At 57.4% G+C, this 20,990-nt stretch overlaps 1 protein-coding gene across 1 annotated transcript in view; it reads left to right on the forward strand.

The window, feature by feature from the left end:
- LOC111152816 (c-Maf inducing protein) overlaps positions 1 to 20,990 on the forward strand; it is a 225,080-nt gene that overhangs the window by 135,019 nt on the left and 69,071 nt on the right. Inside the window, exons 2-3 of the mRNA XM_022511473.1 lie at positions 4,371 to 4,496; positions 15,396 to 15,446. Of these exons, the coding sequence (XP_022367181.1) occupies positions 4,371 to 4,496; positions 15,396 to 15,446 (177 nt within the window). The remainder of the gene's footprint in view (positions 1 to 4,370; positions 4,497 to 15,395; positions 15,447 to 20,990) is intronic.

The raw sequence follows: 20,990 nt of genomic DNA on the forward strand, positions 1-20,990 counted from the left end.
TCCTAGCTTCCCCCAGGAGGAGAATTTCATTTTCCTTTTCATCTGACTCAGCCTTTACCCCACGTAGGAATCTCCTCCACCGTCGCTCTGATCATTGTGTTCAGATTACCGGGGAATTACCAGTTATCTGTGAAATCACCCCAGCCGTGCAAAAGTACCCAGGACGGAGAAGGTCCGTGGCCAGTGCTGGCTCACACCTGCATCCGAAGAACAGCGTTCAGGGGCTCTCGGTCCCGGTCGGGCCCTGTCCCTTGCAAGGCCCCCAGGCTCCCGTCAGGGCTCTGGAAAGACGACCCTGGGAGCTCAACAGTGTGGCAGCGGTTCATTTCTCTTAATGAGCCTTTATCTTGGGACAGTGGGAGAATATACGGGAAAGTGACAAAGGCAGTAGGAGTTTACTTGTACCCCAAACCCGCCACCCTGGTGGTTGACATCTCACAGAAACATGATACCTTTGTCACAGCCAGCGAACCAGTACTGATATGCTGTTACTAAAGCCCATGCTTTAGTCACTTTCCTTCATTTTTACCCAGTGTTGTTTTTCTGTCCCAGGACTGCATCGGGGAGCCCACAGTGCGTGGAGTGGTCAGTCTCTGTGGACGCAGGCTTCTCCAGCTGGGGACACTTGCCCAGACTTCCCTGGGTTTTGATGCATCCTGGTCAGGTGTTTTGAGAAACATCCCTCAGGTGGGGTTTATCTGATGTTTTCTCACGGTTACATCGGAATTATGGGTCTGGGGGAGGAGGACCCCAGAGATAAAGTTTATCTTTCTCACAGTAGTTCCTTTTATTCGGCTTTTTGGAAGTTCCAGATGCTGCGCTAAGCCCTTGACAGATTGGAACTCCTTTAATAATTGGATCTCCTGATAATCCTATTAAATTCTCATTTTACCATTGGATAAAATGGGCTCAGAGAGGTATGGTAACTTGCATAATGTCACACAGTAAGAGGCTCAAACACAGGTCCCGTTGATTCTACAGATTTTGCTTTTAGCCAATATTGCTTCCAACAGTGGGAAAGCAGTACATCTGCTATTAAAAACCAGTATGTATTTATTTATACCCAACCTTTCCCAAAAAGCCTATGTTGCAACTTCTAATCAAGGCCACATTGAGGCAGCTGAAGCAGGGTCGTGAGAAAGGCAGACGCAGGCGGTTAGCAAGCCTCGCCTCCCGGGAGTCAGGAGGGGTCATCTCCCGGAGCGTGCTGCCAGGGGCTCGGGGCGAGCACAGGCCCGCGCAGAGCCTCGTCCCGTGCCCGTCTCGTGGCCCTGAGGAGGCCACGGGGAAGCAGAAGCCTCGAGACTTCAAGGTGTGTTTCTAGAGGAGCAAGGCCGGCCATTTGCTTGGTCTGAATAACCAAGTCCTAATGATTTTCCGGACGGGCCTTTCTTTCTTTCTTTCTGTGGTGTGGCGTGGTCCGGCCGTTCCCACTTGTGCTGGTGACCACGCTGTAGCCTGTGTCCCCTGGCCTCTGGCTGTATCCAGGGGTCAGTGGACTGGAGTTTGGAGACGGACTGGACTTTGGAGAGGGAGAGAGGCGGGTGTGAGCCATACAGAAGGGCCTTCAGCGCAGCAGGTACACGGTGCCGTTGCTTCTTAGAGGACATCTTTTAAAATTTATTAATTTTTAATTTATTAATTTTTAATTTTTTTAAATTAAATTTTTATTTTTTAAAAGAGTCCCAAAAACCATCTTCCCAAGGATGTTGTGTGTAGTGATTGTAAGTAGTACACGGATGAACAGTTTTTCATCTGGGAAGATATTCCTTCATTTATGGAGAAAATAACAATTAGCTTCCAAATGCCACGGTCTGTTTGGGCCCTTGAAACAGACCAGGTGGAAACTCTTGCTCCCCTGGGGCTGGAACACTAGCAGGGGAGACAAACAGTCCGCAGCAAACAATAAATATTTGAACGTGGGTTCAGAAAATAAATGTATAACCCATCCTCCAGACCCCTGGTTTCGCCGATATTATTGGGACAAGATGTGCTGTGAGAGCTGAGTCACCCTGACGGCAGAACGTGGAGAACATTATAGTGCCCGGGCTGCTGGCATAGGGTGAGGGGTGTGGGGGGTCCACACATCGGCCTCTGGGAAGTACCAGTGTGACCATCTCGGTCAGACACAGCGGCTGGGGGACCGGCGCCGAGGGGCGGGCCGCTGCCGCACCCTCCACTGGCCCCCGGGCCCCGGCAGGCTTGTTGTGCCACCTGGACCCCTGCAGGAGCTCCCAGGCTGTTCCTGCTTCTGCCCGTCCTCCTGAGTCTGTTCCCCCTGCAGCCCTCCACGAGGACCCCTGGCAGGGCCCACAGGTCCCTCTGGAAGTGGCTGTCCCTCTCTCCAAGACCTTTCTTCCCTGAGCCTTCCTCCCCCTGGCCTTCGGCTCCTCCCGGAACATGCTCAGCCAGTGCCCACCCCTGGGCCTTGGCACAGGCCACAGGCTCCAGGATGTACGTTCCCTCCTCCTGTCCAGGGCGCTGCAACTCCTAGCCCCGTGGGCACCCTATCTGGAATCTTGGTACAGCACTTGCCGTTTGCCTCTTTTGTTTGTTGTCTCTTTGCACCGCTGGGCTCCTGTCTGATCTACTGCTGTATCCCCAGCACCTGGCATATGGGCCTGTAATGTAATTAGTGCCTAATAAGTACATCAGATGAATGAATGAGTGAATGAACAAATTGATGGATCAATCTCTTATTTCCTGAGCCTGGCGGCTGATCGTATCAGGAAAATTTGAGAACACCTCACGCCCTCACTCCTCTCCCCCCCCCCCCCCCCACTGTATCTCTACTTTGGCAGACAGAAATGGCCATGAAACCCTCATGGAGGTCCTAAACCCTGACAGTCAAGTGGAACTTGCCCGGCCGCGGATTTCAAATCTCATCCCTCTTGCTTGTGGCTCAGCGGAGGGTCAGGTGCTCATTTCCGAGTCACGGGTTCAGTTCTGCCCTGGACAGCCCCCTTCCCAGCTGGCTGCCCGTGGGCAAGTCACAGGACATCTCAGCTTCCCCGTCTGTGCAATGGGATGGTCCTGGCCCCTGCCCCGTGGGACTGTTGTGAGCATGGAAGGAGAGAGCGCTTGCCATCTGCCTGGGGAATGCTGGGCGCCTGTCCGGGCTTAGGAGATGTTAGCTGTTACACTCTGCCATTTCGGCTGTGTTATACTCGCCTCTGATACTGCTCGAGCGTGGCTTCCTGGGGTCAGAGTGACAAGGACCCCGCCGTGAACTTGTGGCCAGTGTGCCCCCCTGGTTTCTGGTGCCTTCTCTCCAGGACAGGGCAGCTCACTCGGTAGTGAGTGGCTGTGAATTTCTCTCTCCCCACCCTTACCCCAGCATTGATCAGTGATAGCTGTTACTGTTCTTTGCACACAGATTGTTGAGCTCTTGCTATGTGCTGAGCACTGGGGAGAGAGGACAGGGACCAGGACAGACATGGGCCTGACCTCCCCGAGCTGCAGCCTGGCCAGGAGGCAGATGTCAGCAGGTGACACACAGTATCAGTCCCCAGTAATTAAATAGGGTGTGGGGGGCAGCGAGGGTCCAGGGAGGGATGTGACCCGTTGGGTTATAGGGTCTGGAGGGCCCCCTGAAGTCCCTGTGCAGCTGAGGCCTAGACGGTAGAAGAGGAAAGGCCAGGGATCGAGCCACAACCTTTCTGGGACAAGGGGCAGGCTGAGTTGCAATGCCTTTGGCAGGTAGGCCACTGGGGAAGTGTACGAAGAGAAGAAAGCAGATGGGGCTCAAGGAAGGAGCAGGACCAGATCCACTGGGCCTGGAGAGGGTGGACGGGTGTGTGGGTTTCATGCTTGGGCCACCAGGAGCCGTGGAAGGACACTGAGCAGGGAATAAGGGGATCGAGTGTGCTGACGTGGACCATGGGACTGGGTGCTGAGTGGCGAGCGCTTGTCTGTGGAGGGAGATAAGACCGGGAAGCCGGTGGGGTCTGTGACTGCTTTCTGGGCTTTCTGGGCAGGAGAAGGTGGTGGCTTGGCCACGGTCAGGGCTGAAGAGATCCAGAGCCTGCCCTGTGCTAAGCCCCACAGATGCCCAGAGGGACAATGCACGGGCTTTGCCCTCCACATGCCCCCAGTCCGGTCCTGACTCTGCACCCCCAAACACAGGCGCACTGCCACCATGACCCGTTCCCTGCAACCAGGATGCTGCCCGCCAGGAAAGACGGAATTCCTTGGGTTCCCAGAGTTGCCCAGTGTCTGTACAGTCTGCTCATTGCTGGGGTGGGGATGTTTTCTGGAACCTTCTTCTGAGGCATGGATATTGTGCCTGTCTTGTAACCAATGTGTGTCTTTTCTTTTCCTTCTCTCTCTCTCTCTCTCTCTCTCTCTCTTTTTTTTTTTTTTTGCTGCAGCCAACTGGGTACATGGAAAACTCAGTCTCCTACAGCGCTATTGAGGACGTTCAGCTGCTGTCCTGGGAGAACGCCCCGAAGTACTGTTTACAGCTCACGGTTCCTGGGGGAACGGTCTTACTGCAGGTAGGAGAAACAAACATGAACAAGCAGTTTCTCTGCCCTGCCCCCCGTGCCCTCACCCTCCTCTTTTCCCTCAGAGGAAGACCGCCAACCGCCAGGAGGCAAGGTTGTTTAGCCTAGGGTGCTTTTTCCTCTGCTGTAATAAAGGTAGAAACTGAGTCCCTCTGGGGCAAAGGAAGAGGGAACGTGCCCAGACTGAGCTCCCACTGCCGGCCTGCTGCAGCCCTGCAGCTTTCTGTCTTATGCTTTTTTTCTCTTAAGAGAAACTTGAGAAATAGGTCTTCTGATCTCCATTCTACAGATGGGGAAACTGAGGCACAAAGCCATGTTGTTAGGCCTTAAAAGGCTATAGAAAAGCAAGTTAGTATTGGATGCCACTCTTTGCTGTACTTCAAGTGGGGAGGAAGTTCTTCTCGTTGGCCTGAGTCCTGAGACTCTGATGGAAATATGAGCTTTCCCCTTGGGAAAGGGAGCATTTGGTGTGTTTCGGTCAAGGCTGTTGGTTGGAAATGAGGCAGACGTTCAAACTCTCTGAGGCAAAAAGAGAATTTGATGCAGTAACTGTAGTAAGGTAACTGGGAAGTCTAAGAGAGGCCTTCAAGCATAGCTGGATCCAGGAGTCAAATGCTATTAACATTCAGTGCCTCTCTCTCTCTCCATCTCCTGGCTCTGCTTCTCTGTGTTGGCTTCATTGTCAAGGAGGGACTCTCCATGCATGGGAAAGATGGACTTCTGTCCTTTTAAAAATGTGAGAGTCCATTTTCCTTCTAGTATCTTCCTAGAAAATCTCATAGAAGATTCTGATTGGCTCTGCTGTAGTCCCATGCCTCCCAGGGAATGCCCTACCCTAGGTTCCATACCCACCCTTGACCTTAGGCAGCGTGTACTCTGATAGCCCTACCAAGACTTTGTGGCTGGGGAGAGGTGGGTCCACCAAGAATGGAATCGTGGCAGAAAAAATTGCTGTAGTGCATACACAGGACATGTTCTGTATCTTTTCAGGCAGAGCCGCCCCAGTTTCCAGCAGGGACCCCCAAGTCTGAGACTCCTCGTTAGAGAGAATGCACTCTCTCATCATTGGGAGAACAGGCCATTCTTTCAGCAACAGTTTCTTTCTCACTGTCACTCCAGGGAAATCTGCCCTGAGCCCAAAGAGACGCTTCCCTCAAACATGTTTCCAAAGTGGCCATGAGATTGCGTAACGGCGTTCGACCCAGGAGGCACGCAGTACAGCCTCCAAGGAACGCAGGCTCCGCAAGCTGATTGCAACAGCTCATTCTTTAGGAAAATCCTGGTCTTTACTGTCATCTTTGGAGGACACCAGACCATGCCTGCCCCTGTGTTTTCCTCCTGCCTCTGGCGCCCTCCACATCAGCCATCTTTCTTTCTTTCGAGGGCTCTCGTCTCTGCCCTCCTCGCCTCCAGCGGGCAGAGTTCTCGTGTCTGTCCATCTGGCCCCTGTGGGCTGGGGCCTCAGCCGCAGGGGAAGATTCCGGGGGGCACAAATAGGGTTCTGTGGAGAAGCTGAGCCGGTCTGTCCCCCGTGCTGGGGCGAAAGGCAGATAAGACCCTCGGCCCCATCCTTGAAGCTGTCTGGGACCTCTGGGGCGGGCGGAACGGCAAACGGTGGCTGCAGAGACAATAGCTAAAAGAGAGAGAGGCACATCCGGGAGGACTGGAAGCCCAGAGCAGGGAGTGACTCACTCGGCCTAGGGGTTCCAGAGGAGGCTCCCTGGGGATGGTGACGTTAGAGCTGGGCATAGAGGGGTGAGTAGGAGTGCGCCAGGATGGGGGAGACACATTGAGGGCAGAGGCAAGGCGGGTGCAAGGCATGAACGTGGGAGAGGCGGAGGCATGTTCAGGGCCCCGTGGATGTGTTCAGGGCTGTTGGGTCATAGCCAAATGGTACTGGGCTTGTTGGCTGAGTGAAGAAGCTAAGGCTATGTCCTGAGGGCAGTAGGGAGCCACTGAGGGTTCTTCAGTGGTGACGGGGAAAAGGGGGAAATGGAGGTATCCATCCAGCTGCAGGGCAGAGAGGTCTGAATGTGGGCACGTCGGAGGGAGGCAGGGGCGGGGACCTTGAAACAGCCCAGCTGGGGGAGGTGCGTCCCTGAGCCCCCATCTCCTTGGGGGTGTCGTGGTTGCTGCTTCGCCAGCGGGAGGGCCTCGTTGCTTCTGGGTCGGAGCGGGCAGCGTACCCCCAAGGAAGGCCGCACATCAGTGAGGCCTGGAGACACGTGGGTTGCCGGGCAGTGGAATATCCCTTTAACCCAGGCCGTGGCTGCGGGCCGGCTGTGATGACTCGCCTGGCCAGGGCCGCATCCGGCGGCTGCACGTCAGAGCTCCCCCTGCCGAGCCGACAGGCAGGCCTGCTCCAGCATCCCCCCCGCTCGCCTGCTGCCTGCCCCCCAGCTCCGCAGATAGACGGAGCGGGAGAGCCAGCTCAGAGCTGGGACGGGGACGCCAACGCAGCCCTCCACCCCCGTACTCGGGGAGCCCAGGTGGGTGCAGCGCCCCCCCCCCCCGCCCTCAATCTCTCCTTCCCCCACTTCATCGCCTTCTACCTTGCTTCCTTCTCATCATCACCCCCCTCCCCCCTCCTCCCGTGACTCATGGGTGGCGCGGCTGTCTCGGGAGGGGAATGGTTTCCGAGTCATCTTGGAGGTAGGCCTTGGGCCGGGAGGAGGCTGAGGAGGTACCTGGAGCCCCAGGCTGGTGCCCTGAGGTGCCGGCCACCGTGCGTCTCACAGGCCCTTGTGACAGGCGCTGGGATGCTTTGCTTTGGATTTGTCCTGGTTCACGTGACAGGACGCAGAGCGGTGGCACGAGAGAGCAGCCCTCCCTGCTGAGGGCGGGGGAGGGACCGAGACGTCCCAGGTGTGCCCGGGGGACGAGGCTGACGGGACAAGCTCTGTGCGGGCTCCTGGTCGGCAGAGGGTGAAAATGCCCCGAGTCGTGCCTTCCGACAGCAGCCCCCGGCCACACGGGGCCGTCAGCACTGTCACTGTGTCCGACGAAGACGGCGGATCCGCGGGCCTCGCCGCCAGTACTCCGTCGCCACATGGACGTCGGTTGCTCATTGGACAGCCCGGTCAGGAACGCCTCCACTGTCACAGAAAGTTCTGCCGGACAGGGCTGGGCCCCAGCACCGCTCGTTCTGAGCCCGTGCTCCACGCGAGGCTTCCCGGCCGGAGGAAGGAGCCTCACGGGCTCGAGGGTCTGGGGTCGCCCGGTGCCACTGCACATGCGCAGCTCTTCTACCTGGGAGTGGGGTCGGGTTGCGGGGGTCCCCACCCTCACCTGCCGGTCCCTCGTTCTCAGGTCTCAGAGAGCTTCTCTGGATCCATGTGAATCTGTTTCCCCTCTCCCTCTCTGTTCCCTCTCTCTCTGTCCCTCTCTCCCCTTCTCTCTCTCTCTCTCTCTCTCTCTCCCTGTCTCCCTCTCTTTCTCTCTCTCTCTCTTCTCTCTTTCTCTGTCCCTCTCTCCCCTTTTCTCTCTCCCTCTATCTCTCTGTGTCCCTCTCTCTCTGCCTCTCTCCCCCTCTTTCTCTCTCTCCCTCTCTCCCCCTTTCTCTCCTTCTCTATCCCTCTCTCTCTCCCTTCTGAATCTCTGTCTCTTGCCATGTTTCACTCTCTGCTTCTCTCGCAGTTTCCTTTTCTCTGATGTCTGTCTCTAGGCCTCTGTCCAACCCAGCCCTTCTCTCTGTGCCTCTCGACTTCACTGCCTCTATGTCTCCTCCTCCCTCTGTTCCTCCCTCTCCAACCTCCGTCCCTCTCCCAGGGACCTCCTTACAAAGCTGCTTTGTTAGAATTTGAATCGGTGCCTCAGTCGGACCCCTGGGAGCTGACCTATCCGAGTTCAGGGAAGGTTAAGAGCGGCTCTTAGACCGTGCCTTCGCCCAGCCCAGAGACACCGAGCACTCTGCCAGCAGGTCGAGTCGCCAGACAAAGACGCCAGCCTCTCAGCCTGGTGCAATTGGTGTGTTTCTGGATGCTTTGTGTTTTTCAGCGTGAGCCCCTAATGCCATGTTATTAGGATCCCCGGGTGCAGAAAGGACCTATTTATCTTCTTTCCCCCCTTAACGCCCTTTGTGCTGGTGTTTCATTGTGAGGAGGTAACTACATAAGAGCATAAATGGCACGATGAAAGCACCTGGGGGGCTCCTTGCCGGCCCACGGGGTGGGGTGGGCAGCATTCAGGACCCCCGTGGCCCTGACCACCTGGGGATCCGTGCCTCGCGGTTGGTGTCCGCGTGTCCATGGGAAGTAGACGGAGGCCCCCGCTCTTCAAACCAGGTTCCGGGCAGAACCAGAACCAGGACACTGTCCCTTCCCGATGACCCTCCGAGACTGGCTCTTCTCCCGAGAGGATTTCCAGAGGCCAGGCGACAGGGGCAGGGACAGGGTGGGCTCCCTTCTTACTGGAAGCCGGCAAGAAGGAGCTTTCCGGTCTGAAAAGCACGTGCTGTTTTTTCCCTAAGAAGTTGGGCCAGGAAGGAGAACTTGGGAACAGTCACCCACAGTGCACCCTTGGCTGTTTTTCTCACCTCTCGAGACAATACAACAATGAGAGAGAACTTGGCAACTTTCGAAGAGGAAATTAGGCAGAATTTGCCTGGAACAGGGCCCTTCCAGTGTTCGAAAGATTTATCGCTGGGAGAAGTTGGCGCTGGCTTGAGCGGGCCTGCCTGTTTCCAGGGGCTCTTTCCCATGCTTGAGTCAAGTGACCGTCAGTCTCTGAGCTATGCCCCATGTCCCGTGGGGCCAAGTCGTCCTGGCTCGGCTGGCTGCCTGCCCGGCAGTCTGGAACCCCTGTGCAGAAACTCACCATGTCCCTGGGCCACACACAGCCCAGGCTACTCTCCCTTTCACTGGAAGGCACTTAGAGATGCCTGCACTGGGATCCTGGATGTCCCCCAGCAGCCTCCATCCTCCTCTGGAACTAGACAGACCAAAGGAAGGAGCAGCTCCTCACCCACCCTCTCTGGCTCCATCAGTGAGAGATGCGCCTCCCCTCTTCCGGAGGAAAGTTCTGGTCCACCCTCTTGTTTGCAGGGTGGGGCCTCCTGGAGATTGGAACTAGAGCCAAGTTCCTCCTCCTCCCCTCTCACCGGCACAATGCCTTCAGATTTCCCAGCCCCGTTTCTGGAAGCCTGGTGGAGCCCAGGCACGTGGCCCTCATGCTCAGGGTGGACAGCCTGTGTGGCCAGACAGATCTGCGTCCCCACCCAGCTCCGCCGTGCTCTCTCTGGGTAGCGTTGGGCGAGCAGGGGTAACCTCTCGGGGCCAGTGACTTATCTGTGAGCTAGAGCCACGAGACCTGCCTCCTGGGATGACGTGAGGGTCAGTGTTACTATGTATAAGATACTTCGCACCGTGCTGTCACAGTAGATGTTCGGGGAAAGACTGCCATGACTGTTTCTTGGTCTTGATCAGATACAGCTGGGGAAGAGGGCATCAAGGCTGAACGGTTCCTGTGAAGTTTTGCTGCACATGACATTTTCTTCAATGCGCAGAATGGGTGATGCTTCCGCCTCCACCCACCCCATGCGTTTGTACATCTGTCTGTCCATCCATCTACCCGTCCGTCCCCCCGCCATCCTTCAGTCCTCACCCACCTGTCATCCATCCATCCATGTATCCGTCTGAGCACTCACTCGACAAGTCAGCCCATCTTTACTCAACAAACATCTCTCGGAATTTTGTGGACGGGGGGCTGAATGGGTTGCACATGGTGCCCGGCCTCGCAGAGCTCCCGGCCTGGAGAGAAAGAACAGCTGTGAGATGAGCAGTTGCAGGACCGTGGTTCTGTTCGATGAGGGGGAAGGCAGGGCCAGCCAGGTCGTGTCACACTGTCACACTGTCGCACTGTCGCACTGAGCTGCCGCGACGCGCAGCCCCCACCTCTCAGGGGCTCGGAACATCAACGGGTTATTTCTCACTCGGGCTGCCCGTCCTCGGTGGTCAGCTGGGAGCAGGGCTGATGGAGCTGGCACCGTCTGGAACGTTGCTGGTCACCACGGCTGGGCCCCCTGCTCGATAGCGCCCCGGCCCCCAAAGGCTTCCCCTGGAAGGGAAGCGGGTCATGTGGGCCTGACCCAGCCAGCGGCTACCAGCGCCACCGCGTGCGGGGAGGAGCGCTGGAAACGTGGGGGAGGACCCTGATGACACCAGCGCAAGTCTGGGCCTGGGTTTGCTCACCGGAAGCGTGGCAGGAAGGGACGGGTTGGGCTAGAGTTGGGTCCTTTCCCTTGGTCCCTGGTGCATTCAGAGACTGCCTACGTGTGTGTGTGTGCGCGCGCAAATGTGCTCTCTGCTCGGGGCGAATCTTCAGCTTGTTTCAGGCTCTCAAAGGGTTTCAGGTTCCCACAAAAGCCCCAAAATTGAGAGCTCCTGGGCCAGGTGATCCCTTTGAGCCTTTGATTCAAGGAGCCTCATTGGCTGTAATGGACGGCACCTCCGCTCTTTGCCTTAGATGAGTGCGTTGGGTGGACTTGTGACCCCAGCGTCACTTGGGAGGTGGCGGTTTATCCAAGGGGACTCTGCCCCCTTTCCCTGTCCTGTGGGTGGGACAGATAAAGCGCGGGGGCTGGGTGGGGCTCTGAGAGTGGCCGGAAGGAGCGCAGGGTGGTCCCAGTCGAGGTGCTGCAGGAGGCTAGTGGTTTCGAGCTCAGCGAAGAAGGGGTGTGTGTGCCAGACGAGAAACCGGGCAGTGAGGGTGACGGTGTGGCCAGGGGCAAAGCTGGGTCAGCTTCTGGGGTGGGTGGCAGGGCCCTCCCCCCTGCTGTGAGCCTCAGTTCCTCACCTCAGAGTGATGGGTGCGCAGCATTGTGTGCGATGCCTGGTAGGTCCCCTCAGCCCGTGTTACTGCCCTGTGGGTGCCCATGCCTCGGAGAGGCGGCTTCCCGGGCCTGTGCTAGAGATGGGGGTGGGGGTCCAGAGTCACACAGCTCTTTCCAGCTGGGGTCTACCAGCTGCTTCACTGAACCCAAACCTGCCTTCTTCCCAGAACATGACACTGACCTCCTCCGGTTGAAACGCTCACGGGAGGATGGATATGGCCAGGCAGCCGGGTCACGGAAGCAACGGGGCTCACGAGGTTCTCCCACATGAGGAGAGACCTGGAACGTGCAGGGTGTTCTTCCCGGAAGGGTAGGCTGGGAGCCGAGGTGACCAGGGCGGGTGAGATGGGGTTATGTCCCTGCAGATGCCCTCCTCCCCCTCTAGGCCGTGAGTCTGCTGTGAAAGGCCGGACGTAGTGGACCCAACTGACCCGGGGACAAGGTCCCAGGCACCAGAGCAGGAAATCTGGGTGGCCCTTCCCGCTCAGCAGCAGGCTGGGCCCACTGAGGTCTGGGCAGAGCCAGACGGCCTGTAGGGGATGCCAGGAGGCTCAAGATGTCATCAGAGCAAGCTCCGGCTCTGGGAGCTGGCTGGCTCCTTCAGCAGCAACAGGGCAGAGAAAATGCTTTGGAACATCTGTTTTTGAGCAGGAAGAAGGGTCCAGTGGTGCCCTGGAGATCCATCCAGACTCCCAGATGCAAGCAGCCAAAATGGACTCAGGCAATCTCCAGTAGAAAAGGAATATGCTGGAAGGATTGATGGGAGCCTGGAGAGCAGGCTTGGAAAATGAACTGGAGCCAGGGCCAGTGGTGGGACCCTGTCTCGGCCTGGTATTCCCCTTTACAGGAAGATACTCCTTCCTGCCTCATGAGGAATTCGTACCTCCTTTGTCCCGAGCCACTTTGCTCAAGACCCAGAGTCTCGGGCAGGAGCTCCTGACTTTGCAGCCTGGATCACCTGCTCACACTCAGTCCTGAGGGGTGCCGGGGACTTCCTTAAAGATCCCTAACAGGGTCTCACACGTCACGGAGGTCCCCAGAACGGGAAGGGGTTGTACCAGGTACGAGGGAGGCAGGTCTGTGTTGGGTCTGGTCGCTGAGTCACCGTCTGTGCCTCATAGCCACTGCCCCACGGTTGGTGAGTTCGTTCATTCTCCTGTGACCAGCCCAGCCCTGAGCGTGCCAGGCACTGCTGGTCAGCACTGGCCATCTGAGAAAACATTCTGCCCTCAGAGAGCTCACCGTCCACTCATTCATTTGTTCATTAATTCGTTCAGCTGGTCTCACTCGGTCACCTGGTGCCCCAGACCCTGGGGCATGGTGACAGTCACACAGGGGCACGTGTTTGCGGGGCAGCGTGCTGAGGCCATTGGGCACAAAAGAGGGAGAGAGGCACTTCTCCCCCTCTCCTTCCTCCTATCCTCTCTGTCTTCCTTTGTGTCCTCACTTGGCCATTCGTTCTAGCCAGTGACACCCTAGGGACACTGCCCGGGTCCACTGTGCTCAGTGTGACCCTACCTCCCATGCTCATTCCCCATGGCTGCTGTGACTCGTTTACCACAGACTTGGAAACAACAGAAATGCGTTATTTGTTTGTGGTTCTAGACGCCGAAGGTCCCGCACAGGTCCCGATGTGCTAGAATCAGGGTGTCAGCAGGGCTGGCTCCTTCTGGAAACTCTTGGGTGCACGGGTCTCCTTGCCTTCTCCAGCTTCAGAGTGTGCCGGTGGCCCTGGGCTTGTGGCCGTATCCCTCCAGCCCGTGCTCTGCCTCAAACTGTCTGACCTCCTGCCTCCCCCTTGTCAGGACCCTTCTGATGACAGTGGCCCACCCAGATATTCCAGGATAGCCGCCGCATCTCAAGGTCCTTCACTGACTCCCATCTGCGAAGCCCCTTTGTCACGTCCAGTCACCTGTTCATCAATCTTTGGGGGTCAGGGGACAGCCTTTGGGGGTCCTCTGGCTGCCCTCCCATGCTGGCCCCTCCGTCCGGCCAAGTGAAAGAGCTCAGACTGGGGGTGAGCTGGGGCCGGCCCTTCCCAGCGGTGGTCCGGGGACATCTCCCCCGCACCCCGCCCCCGCCACCCCGTGGCACAGAATTGGCCAAGGTGGGATCACTGAGAGCCCAGAAGGTGGCCCAGGCTGCAGTCAGCGCTTTTTGTTCTGGAACAAATTTATCAGCACCCCCGGCCATGGCCGCACGGCTCCCGATCGTCACTATTTGTAAAAGCCTGCATGTGCCGCACACGGGGATGACCTCATTGTTTGGGATCCTTGCGTCGTGCTCCCCAAGCATGGGGTGTATTTTATCATCCTCGTGAACCAGAATGGTCATGAGATCGCAGAGCTCGGTCAGCACTGAAGGGAGGCGACTCAGCCCCAGACTGTCCGAGGCGCTGCAGGGCCCACGGCTGACTCCCCTTCGGCCTCCGCCTCCCCAGTCAGGTGGCGCAGGCTCTGGGTCTCTAGCGGACTCGAACCCGGGTCTGTCAGAGACTCACACAGAAGGTGTCCCCGGGTCCACTCCCTCTTCAAGGCACAGGTGCGAGTTTGCCTTGTGTCCGTGGGCTGGTCTCAGTCTGTCTGAGATACAGACAAGTCTCCGAGCTGGCCCACAGGGACCTGAGGCCCCGCTGCACTGGCCACTGAGCTGGGTCATCCGTTCAAGCCCAGAGAGTCCCCCAGACTCTGCCTGGGAGAGCAGCTAAGCTTTATCAGCAGTTCGGGTTTGAAACCTGGATCCCCTGGACAGAGGGGGACCCTGAATTTGTACCCGCTTGTGCCTACGTGTGTGTGCGTCCATGTGGGTGGGGAACAGATGTCGGATTCTTGTGCTTGAAAAGAGGCTCTGGCCTTCGTGAGAGTCACTGGACCATCAAGGTCAGGGTCACCTTGGAGCAGACCCCCGGTGGGGTCAGACAAGAACAAACACTGCATTTTTGCCCTTGGGATGGTCAGTGGGAAACTTGGAATGCCATAGCTGTGGTTTACAGCATGAGTCGGACGGCCTGGGTTCACGTCGTGGCCCTGCACCTCCTGCCTGTGAGCCTGTGGGAAGCCTCCTAACCTCCCCAAGCCTCAGTTTCCTCACTTGTACCTGGGGTGATGACGTGGACACTCCCAACTTCCCAAGGCAGAGGACCCAGTAAGCCAGTCCACGCATGGGCCCCAGTGCTGAAGCATGGGGTGCATTAGTGTCGGCCAGACCTTCCTTGGGCCTCGTCTTATTTGAGAGGAGCTAGTGACGATGGTGGTGATGACCGTTACGACTGCGGTCGTGTGACCCCTGCTATGGGCCTGGCCCGATTCTTGGTGCTCCCCAGGAATCATTCCCAGTCCTCATGACATTCCTGCAAGGTCAGGGTTCGTGGCCCCATTTTACAGATGAGAAAATTCAGGCCGAGTTGCCAAGGTCTGTGCACAAGGGTGGCATGGATCTGGGATGGTTTTGCCCTCTGTGTGGTGATTTTTAACTACGGTCTGCCTGAGTTCAAGGCTGGGCTCTTTCTTCCCTGACCTTCTGCAGTTAAAACCACACGCTTTGAAGCCAGCCTGCCTGGGTTTGAATGCACTTAGTTGATGTGAGATCTTGGAGTCTCGGTTTGTCCCTCGGAGAAGTGGGCATAGTGCTAGTCACCTCACAGGGCTGTTGGGAGGACTAATGGCAGAATGTGAGGCTAACAAAGGCCAGGCACCTGGAGCGGCGCCTGGTAGAAAGGAGGCCCCAGAACTGCTCTGGCCCCCAGCATCTGACCACCAGGCCTCTTTCCATTCATCCCGACCCCTCCCATCAAGGAATGCGTGCAGTGACTGCTTCCAGCCGCCAGTGTCGGGAGTCACTCCTACCCAGCAAAATAAGCACACAGGGACAGTGAGGTCTTGTTTCAGGAGAATCCCCCTGGTAGCACTCTGTTTCAGTTCTGTACCTGAGAGGTTCCCCTGGGTGAATTGCTGTGTGAAGGCTACAGGGCAGACCCTTCTGGGTAGAGGCTGGGCCGCGCGTGCTTGGGCCCTGACATGCGGCAAGCCAGTGACGGCCTCGCTGTCTTCTTGTCGTTGCAGGCTGCCAACAGCTACCTTCGAGACCAGTGGTTCCATTCCCTGCAGTGGAAGGTAAGTCCTGACGCGGTGGCTCACAGAGGGCGGCCGGCTCTGTCTCGGGCTGCCTCCTGCAGGCCCACAGCCAGTCCGTTACCTAGAGGTGTGAGGGCGGACGGACATCTGACTTCCAGACGGCTCGGCCCAGGAGCCTTACCCCATTGCGGAAGAGCCTCTCCCCCTCGTCCCTCTGATGTGCGATGCCTTTCGCCCTGCGCTGGCGTTCCTGCGCCCTTGGCCGCGGATATTGCTCGTGAGCTGTCTGGGATTGTGCCTGCTTCCAGAAGGATCACAGAAGCACTTGCTTGTGGAGCAGGGGCTCTCCTGAGGGGCCGGGTGAGACAGGGCTCGCGGTCTCGAGAGGCTGGGTTGAAAGTGACTTCGGACGGTTGCTCCGAACATAAACCTGCCAGAGGTTCAAGCGCCCAACCGTTCTCCCACATCTTCACCTCTTTCAGTTACTGCTTCTTTGGCCCGATTTTCCTGTTCACCCTCTGCATAGGAGTGCCCAGAGCCTGTTAGCACAGAAGGAGATGAGGCCTCTGCTGGTCCCTTTCAAGACCCAGGGGCCAGATCTGCCGAGAAGGAGCCTCCCAGCCCCCCGGGGAATCCACACCGTGCCCAGGGTGTGGAATGTGCAGGCAGCTTCTCCTTCCGCCCTGCCTCCCTGTCCCTCCCGCCTTCGGATCTTTTAGTTTAGAACAAGCCGTGACAGTTCTGTGGCCTCGCTGAGCCAGCAGGGTATGGCTGGAATGACCGGTGCGTGTCCTGAGCTGTGGTTGTTACCGTAAGCTGGAGAGCCACGGAGGGTGAGCGGCGGGCCCCGTGCAGGGCATCAGGCCTCAGGCGGTGTCGGACTGACCAAGGGAACACTCGGAATTCCTCTCGTGCCTCTGAGGGACTCTCGTCACAGCCGGCCCAAGGACGGAAATACAACCCTGGAAAATGACATTCCTGGCCCCAAACAGGGCCACGCCTCCGGTCTCCCCCGACAGCTGCGGGTCCTCTCGCTTGGCACCCATGTGGCAACCTCAGAAGCTCAACAAGAAGTCTCCGAGTTGGGGCTGCGGGAGGAAAGGATTAGAATTTATTGAGCACGTACCGTGTGCCAGGACCATGAAGCTGGGCGCATCGTGGCCATTTCACCCTTGCCGAAGCCCTCGCAAGGCTGATGACTGTCACCGCTCCCATTTTATGCTTGGGGACGGTGAGGCGAGGCTGGAGCCCAGCTCCCATAGCTCGTCAGGGCTGGAGGCCGGGTTCACACCCAGGTCCCTCTCAGGCCTGCAGGTTTCTGAATGTGCAGGCAGAAGGCATCGGGGGCCAGCCGGGAAAGCGAGGTGGCACATTCCCGCTCACGGAGTCAGCAGGAGTTACGGAGAGCTGTTTCCCCAGCGGGATTATCCGTGGTCCCTGAGGCCTGGCTGTGTGCGGCCCTGTGTGTCCCAAGACAGGCCCGGCTGATGTCAGGACCTGCCGGGGGCCCGTCTGGGGGTTAAATGCCGGAGGAGCAGGGAGGATGAGAGGGATGGAGTGGTTGGGGGGCTTCTGAAGGAAGGGCCCATTTCACTGCCACGATGGCCTCCTCCCCCTTCTCCGAATGCATTTTCCAAATGAATGGAAAGGTCAGTGGGCGGCTGCCTTGCTGTGTCTTAGATCAGGAAGGGGCAGGAAACTGCTGCCCCCTTGACAGTAGGGAAATGCCTCCCTGCAGAGGTGGCCAAGACCCCTGTCGAGGGGCAGGCCGGCTGTCTTCCGTGTTCGGCCGAGCTCTGCCCAGCTGGGCCTGTTCTGCAGCTGCTGTCTGTGGCCTGTGGGAACACCTGAAAGGCGGTACCTGGGGAATTTGTGTATAGTGTGTGGCTGGGAGGGAGGGCTCAGACGGTGGGCTTGGAGAGCCGAATGTCCCAGACCGACTGGCCAGAATGATGACTTGAAAGTGACAACCTTGAAACGTACAAATTTAAGCGTCAAGTATTGTGTGTGGGATTCAGACAGTTTGACTGAACAGCTACAGAATCGGGGGTGCCTGGGCTTCCAGCAGTGTTCAGGAAGGCCTGGATGTCTGCACTCAATTTTGTGACGTTTGGTATCTTTATGGTTGTTAAATTTATTTAAAAAAAAAAAAAAAGCCCCCCCCAAACAAAAACAAAAAAAACCAAAAGCATCCAGGAAACTCCAAGTCAGAATTTCAAGGAGCTGGCATTGCCTGGCAGTGTGCGGCCCTTTTGCCACGTGGTAGACGGTGACTTTGTTCTCACTGTATAAGCTTTTACTGGTGTGTTGGGCGGGTTAAGACACTGGCAGTTTTCCCCCTTTGACAGATGCCCCTCCCCCAATAATTTAGGTATGCTGCCACCAGGTGGCAGTGGTATCTTAGTGTCAACAACTTGGTTTCAGTTTCGCTGGGATTGGAGGAAGCACGCCCTCCTTTTTAAAATGGTGAAGTTTAAGGTGCTTTGGAGGCCCTCTGGGCTAGCAAAATGAGCTGAAGACCTGGGTTCGAATTCTGGTTCTGTTAGGGTCTGGGTAGGTTCTGGAAGCGTTCGTGAATTCTGATGCAGATACAATGTACCAGGCATGGCTGTGCACATTTCTGTTCCTTGTCATTCAGCAGATGAGGGAACCAAGGCTCAGAGAGTTCTAACGACTTACCACAGGCACAAAGCAGATCTCGGTACAGATCTGCGGGTCTGCCCTGCCTCTCCGGCTGTGCCTGATCGTGACCGTGGGACCCTTCAGCCCACTCAGGATGTGACCTTCTGCCTCTCCTGCCTGTTAGAGCCTCTCTTTCCGCCATATTTATAATCAACCTTCTTGGCTTCTTTCCTTTCCTCTTTTCAGTATCTTTTTAGAAAATAAAAAATGAGGACTTCAGAAACCCTGCAACCTCAGCTTGATTTTCAAAATTTTCTGCATATTGTTTTTGTCGTTTTCCGCTGCATCAACATGTGTGTGTCGTTGCTGCGGCGCACGTGGAGAACCCATTCTTTTATTTGTAAGGAATGCTGCCTATTAAATACTGTGTTCCCATTGGTTTAGTTTTTACTGAGTTGTGCGGGTGTCTCTAGAGCCTTCTCAGCAAAGAATTGCTCCCAAGGGGAGCCAAATGGGTTCTTTGGGGCTTAAAAAACCTTGAGTTACTACAGTAGCACTTGGCCCTCTGAAGTTCATCCCCATTCAACAAAATCTGTATTTTTTAGTATTTAATTTCAAAGGGAGGAGGGAAGTAGGAGGAAAATGCCCAAGAGGGCTCCTGGGAGGGGGACTGGGCAAGGATAATTAGAAAAAGGCTGCGAAATGCTCAGTCCGCCCCAGGTGGTGTTGTAGGCTACAGATGTGATCTTCTCGCTGGCCCCGGTCCGCCCTGGTAATGCTGGTGCTCAGCGACCTCAGCGCCCGACCTCTGCCTTCTTGTGCCCTCACACTATGCCTGGGGTGTTTCCTTGGCCCAGACCCTGTTTTGAGCATCGTGTGGTCTCCCTGAATAGTCCATCATTATTGACACTTACGTGTGAGGACATCTGAGTCCCCGGCCATGCTCCCAAGGGTACTCAGAAGGGTCCCAGCTCCCAGGTTCCCCTTCCCTGCTCCCTCCACCCCTCCGCAGGCTCCCCTCTTCCTCTCGGCCTCCTGCCTTTGGCCAGCACTGCTCAGGGAGCGCCTTCTCGTAGGGGGACGGCCACATCTCCAGTCCCAGGAGGGAGGGTGGGACAGGGTTACTCTGGCTGGTGGGACAGCAGCGCCAGCCCTCCTAGGGCCCTCCAGAGCGCAGCACTCTGAGGGCTCCCTGGAGAGGGCAGCCCTGTTTGGCTTGGGTGGTTTGGCCCCTGAGGCCAATTCCTAGGGGTATGTGAGCATAAACAGTTTTACTGAGTTAATGAGGCCTCGTTTCTGAGTGAGAGATGCACCTTGGAGGCCAGTTCCTGTGGAGACAGGCCTGTCTGTGTGTAAAGACTGTGAAGGGACAGGCCTGCCTACGTGTGCAAGGCCATGAGGGGACAGCCCCGTTCCTGTGTGCAAGGCATGTGAGGGCATCGTGTGTGTTTACAAAGCAGTGGGAAGACTGGCCTGTTTCTGTGTCCTCTAAGTTTTGAGGCAAGACGCCGAGGTGTGCACAACTGTGGGGTCAGGCCTGTCGGGGTGGACAGCCGCTGGCTGGGAGGAGGCACGCGTCGGGCCCAGTAGGGAGCTTCCAGCTCTGGAAAACAGCCTTTTCACTTCCGGGGAGGGGTTCCGTGCGGGCCCTTGCGCAGAAGTCCTGAAAACCAAGACTGTTTATCCCTGGCGGAAGCTGGGCTCCTAAGAACAGTCCCCGAGGCCCATCCCAAGTGCTGGGGCCGGAGAAGCAGAGTCTGCGTGATACGAGACGCTGACCTCTTTCTTGTCCCAAGGCTGCAGGGCGGAGGAGGCGCAGGGCTCTGGGAAAATCCCAGCTCAGGTTGGCATCCTCTCCGGCATTCCGCCCCGGCCACGGCACCTCCTCTCCCCACACAGGTTTCCCCGACCCCTGGGGTGGCCGCAGCCTTGCTCACCCCATCCCTGGCTCTGTCCCTCTTCCATGCAGAGCAGGAGGGTGGGAAGGAATGTGGGGTGCACATGCCTGGGGGAGGGAATGGGTGTGTTTGTGTGAGAGAGAATGTGGCATGAGAGGGAGTAACCACGTAGGAGTGTACTGGGTACGGAGTGGGTTTATTTGAGCCTCTGTTTTCTTCTCTGTCAAATGGGGAAAATCCAGCACCTTGCTCACCGGGTCGCGGTGGGTGCGATGCCCTGCCGTGTGTGAGGCAGTTGGAAGGGGGCTGGCAGCCACAGCTGGTGTGAGGCTCCTGTCGGTGTGGCTTAGCCACCCCCACCCAGGCCCAGCCCCTGCCCTGCCCCTGCCAGGCGTGTTTCAGAACTGGGGATGGGCAGGAGGTGTCCTCAGGAGTGAGGGCGACCGCCGTTCCTCGAAGGCTTGTGAGCACCGCTGTGCCTGGTACTTCATGCACATTCGCTCCCCGGTCTTCGCTCCCCCATCTCATAGATTGGGGGGTTGGGGGCAGCAAGGACATTGCCAAGGACAGTCAGCTCCTAATGACGCCACAGCCAGCTTCCGCAGCAGGCCCCGGCTGAGCCTGACATGGAGGTGAGCCCATCCTGTGCTCGGAGCCCCCACTGAGGCACGGCCACCATCAGGGTCCCCGATGTGCAGGTGAAGACTGCAGACGGAAGCCTAGGACCCCGCCCCCCCGTAGGGGGTTTGCAGGGGGCTTGCAGGGGGCTGGGCCCCTCACCCATTTCCACATGGTGAGAGGGCACGGTCCAGCTTGTGCCCACATTCCCGGGCAGTCAGATCGGGGGACAAAGGGCCCTAGAACTGATGTCCCTTCCTCAGAGGGAAGCTCCTGGAGGACGGATGGACCCTACAGTGGGTACTGTTGCCCCCAACTCTGACCTTCCTCCTAGACCCACCTCCCTCTTCCTTTTTGGGCCTTTCCTCCTGGGGGGGGAAGAGCCACTTTTAGTCCTGCGTCTGGGCCCACCTGCTGACCTCCCTGAGTTGGCAGCCCCCCCACC

Source organism: Enhydra lutris, unplaced genomic scaffold, assembly GCF_002288905.1.
Source record: "Enhydra lutris kenyoni isolate GAN:26980312 unplaced genomic scaffold, ASM228890v2 scaffoldscaffold30, whole genome shotgun sequence".
In the NCBI taxonomy this organism is placed as follows: Eukaryota; Metazoa; Chordata; class Mammalia; order Carnivora; family Mustelidae; genus Enhydra; species Enhydra lutris.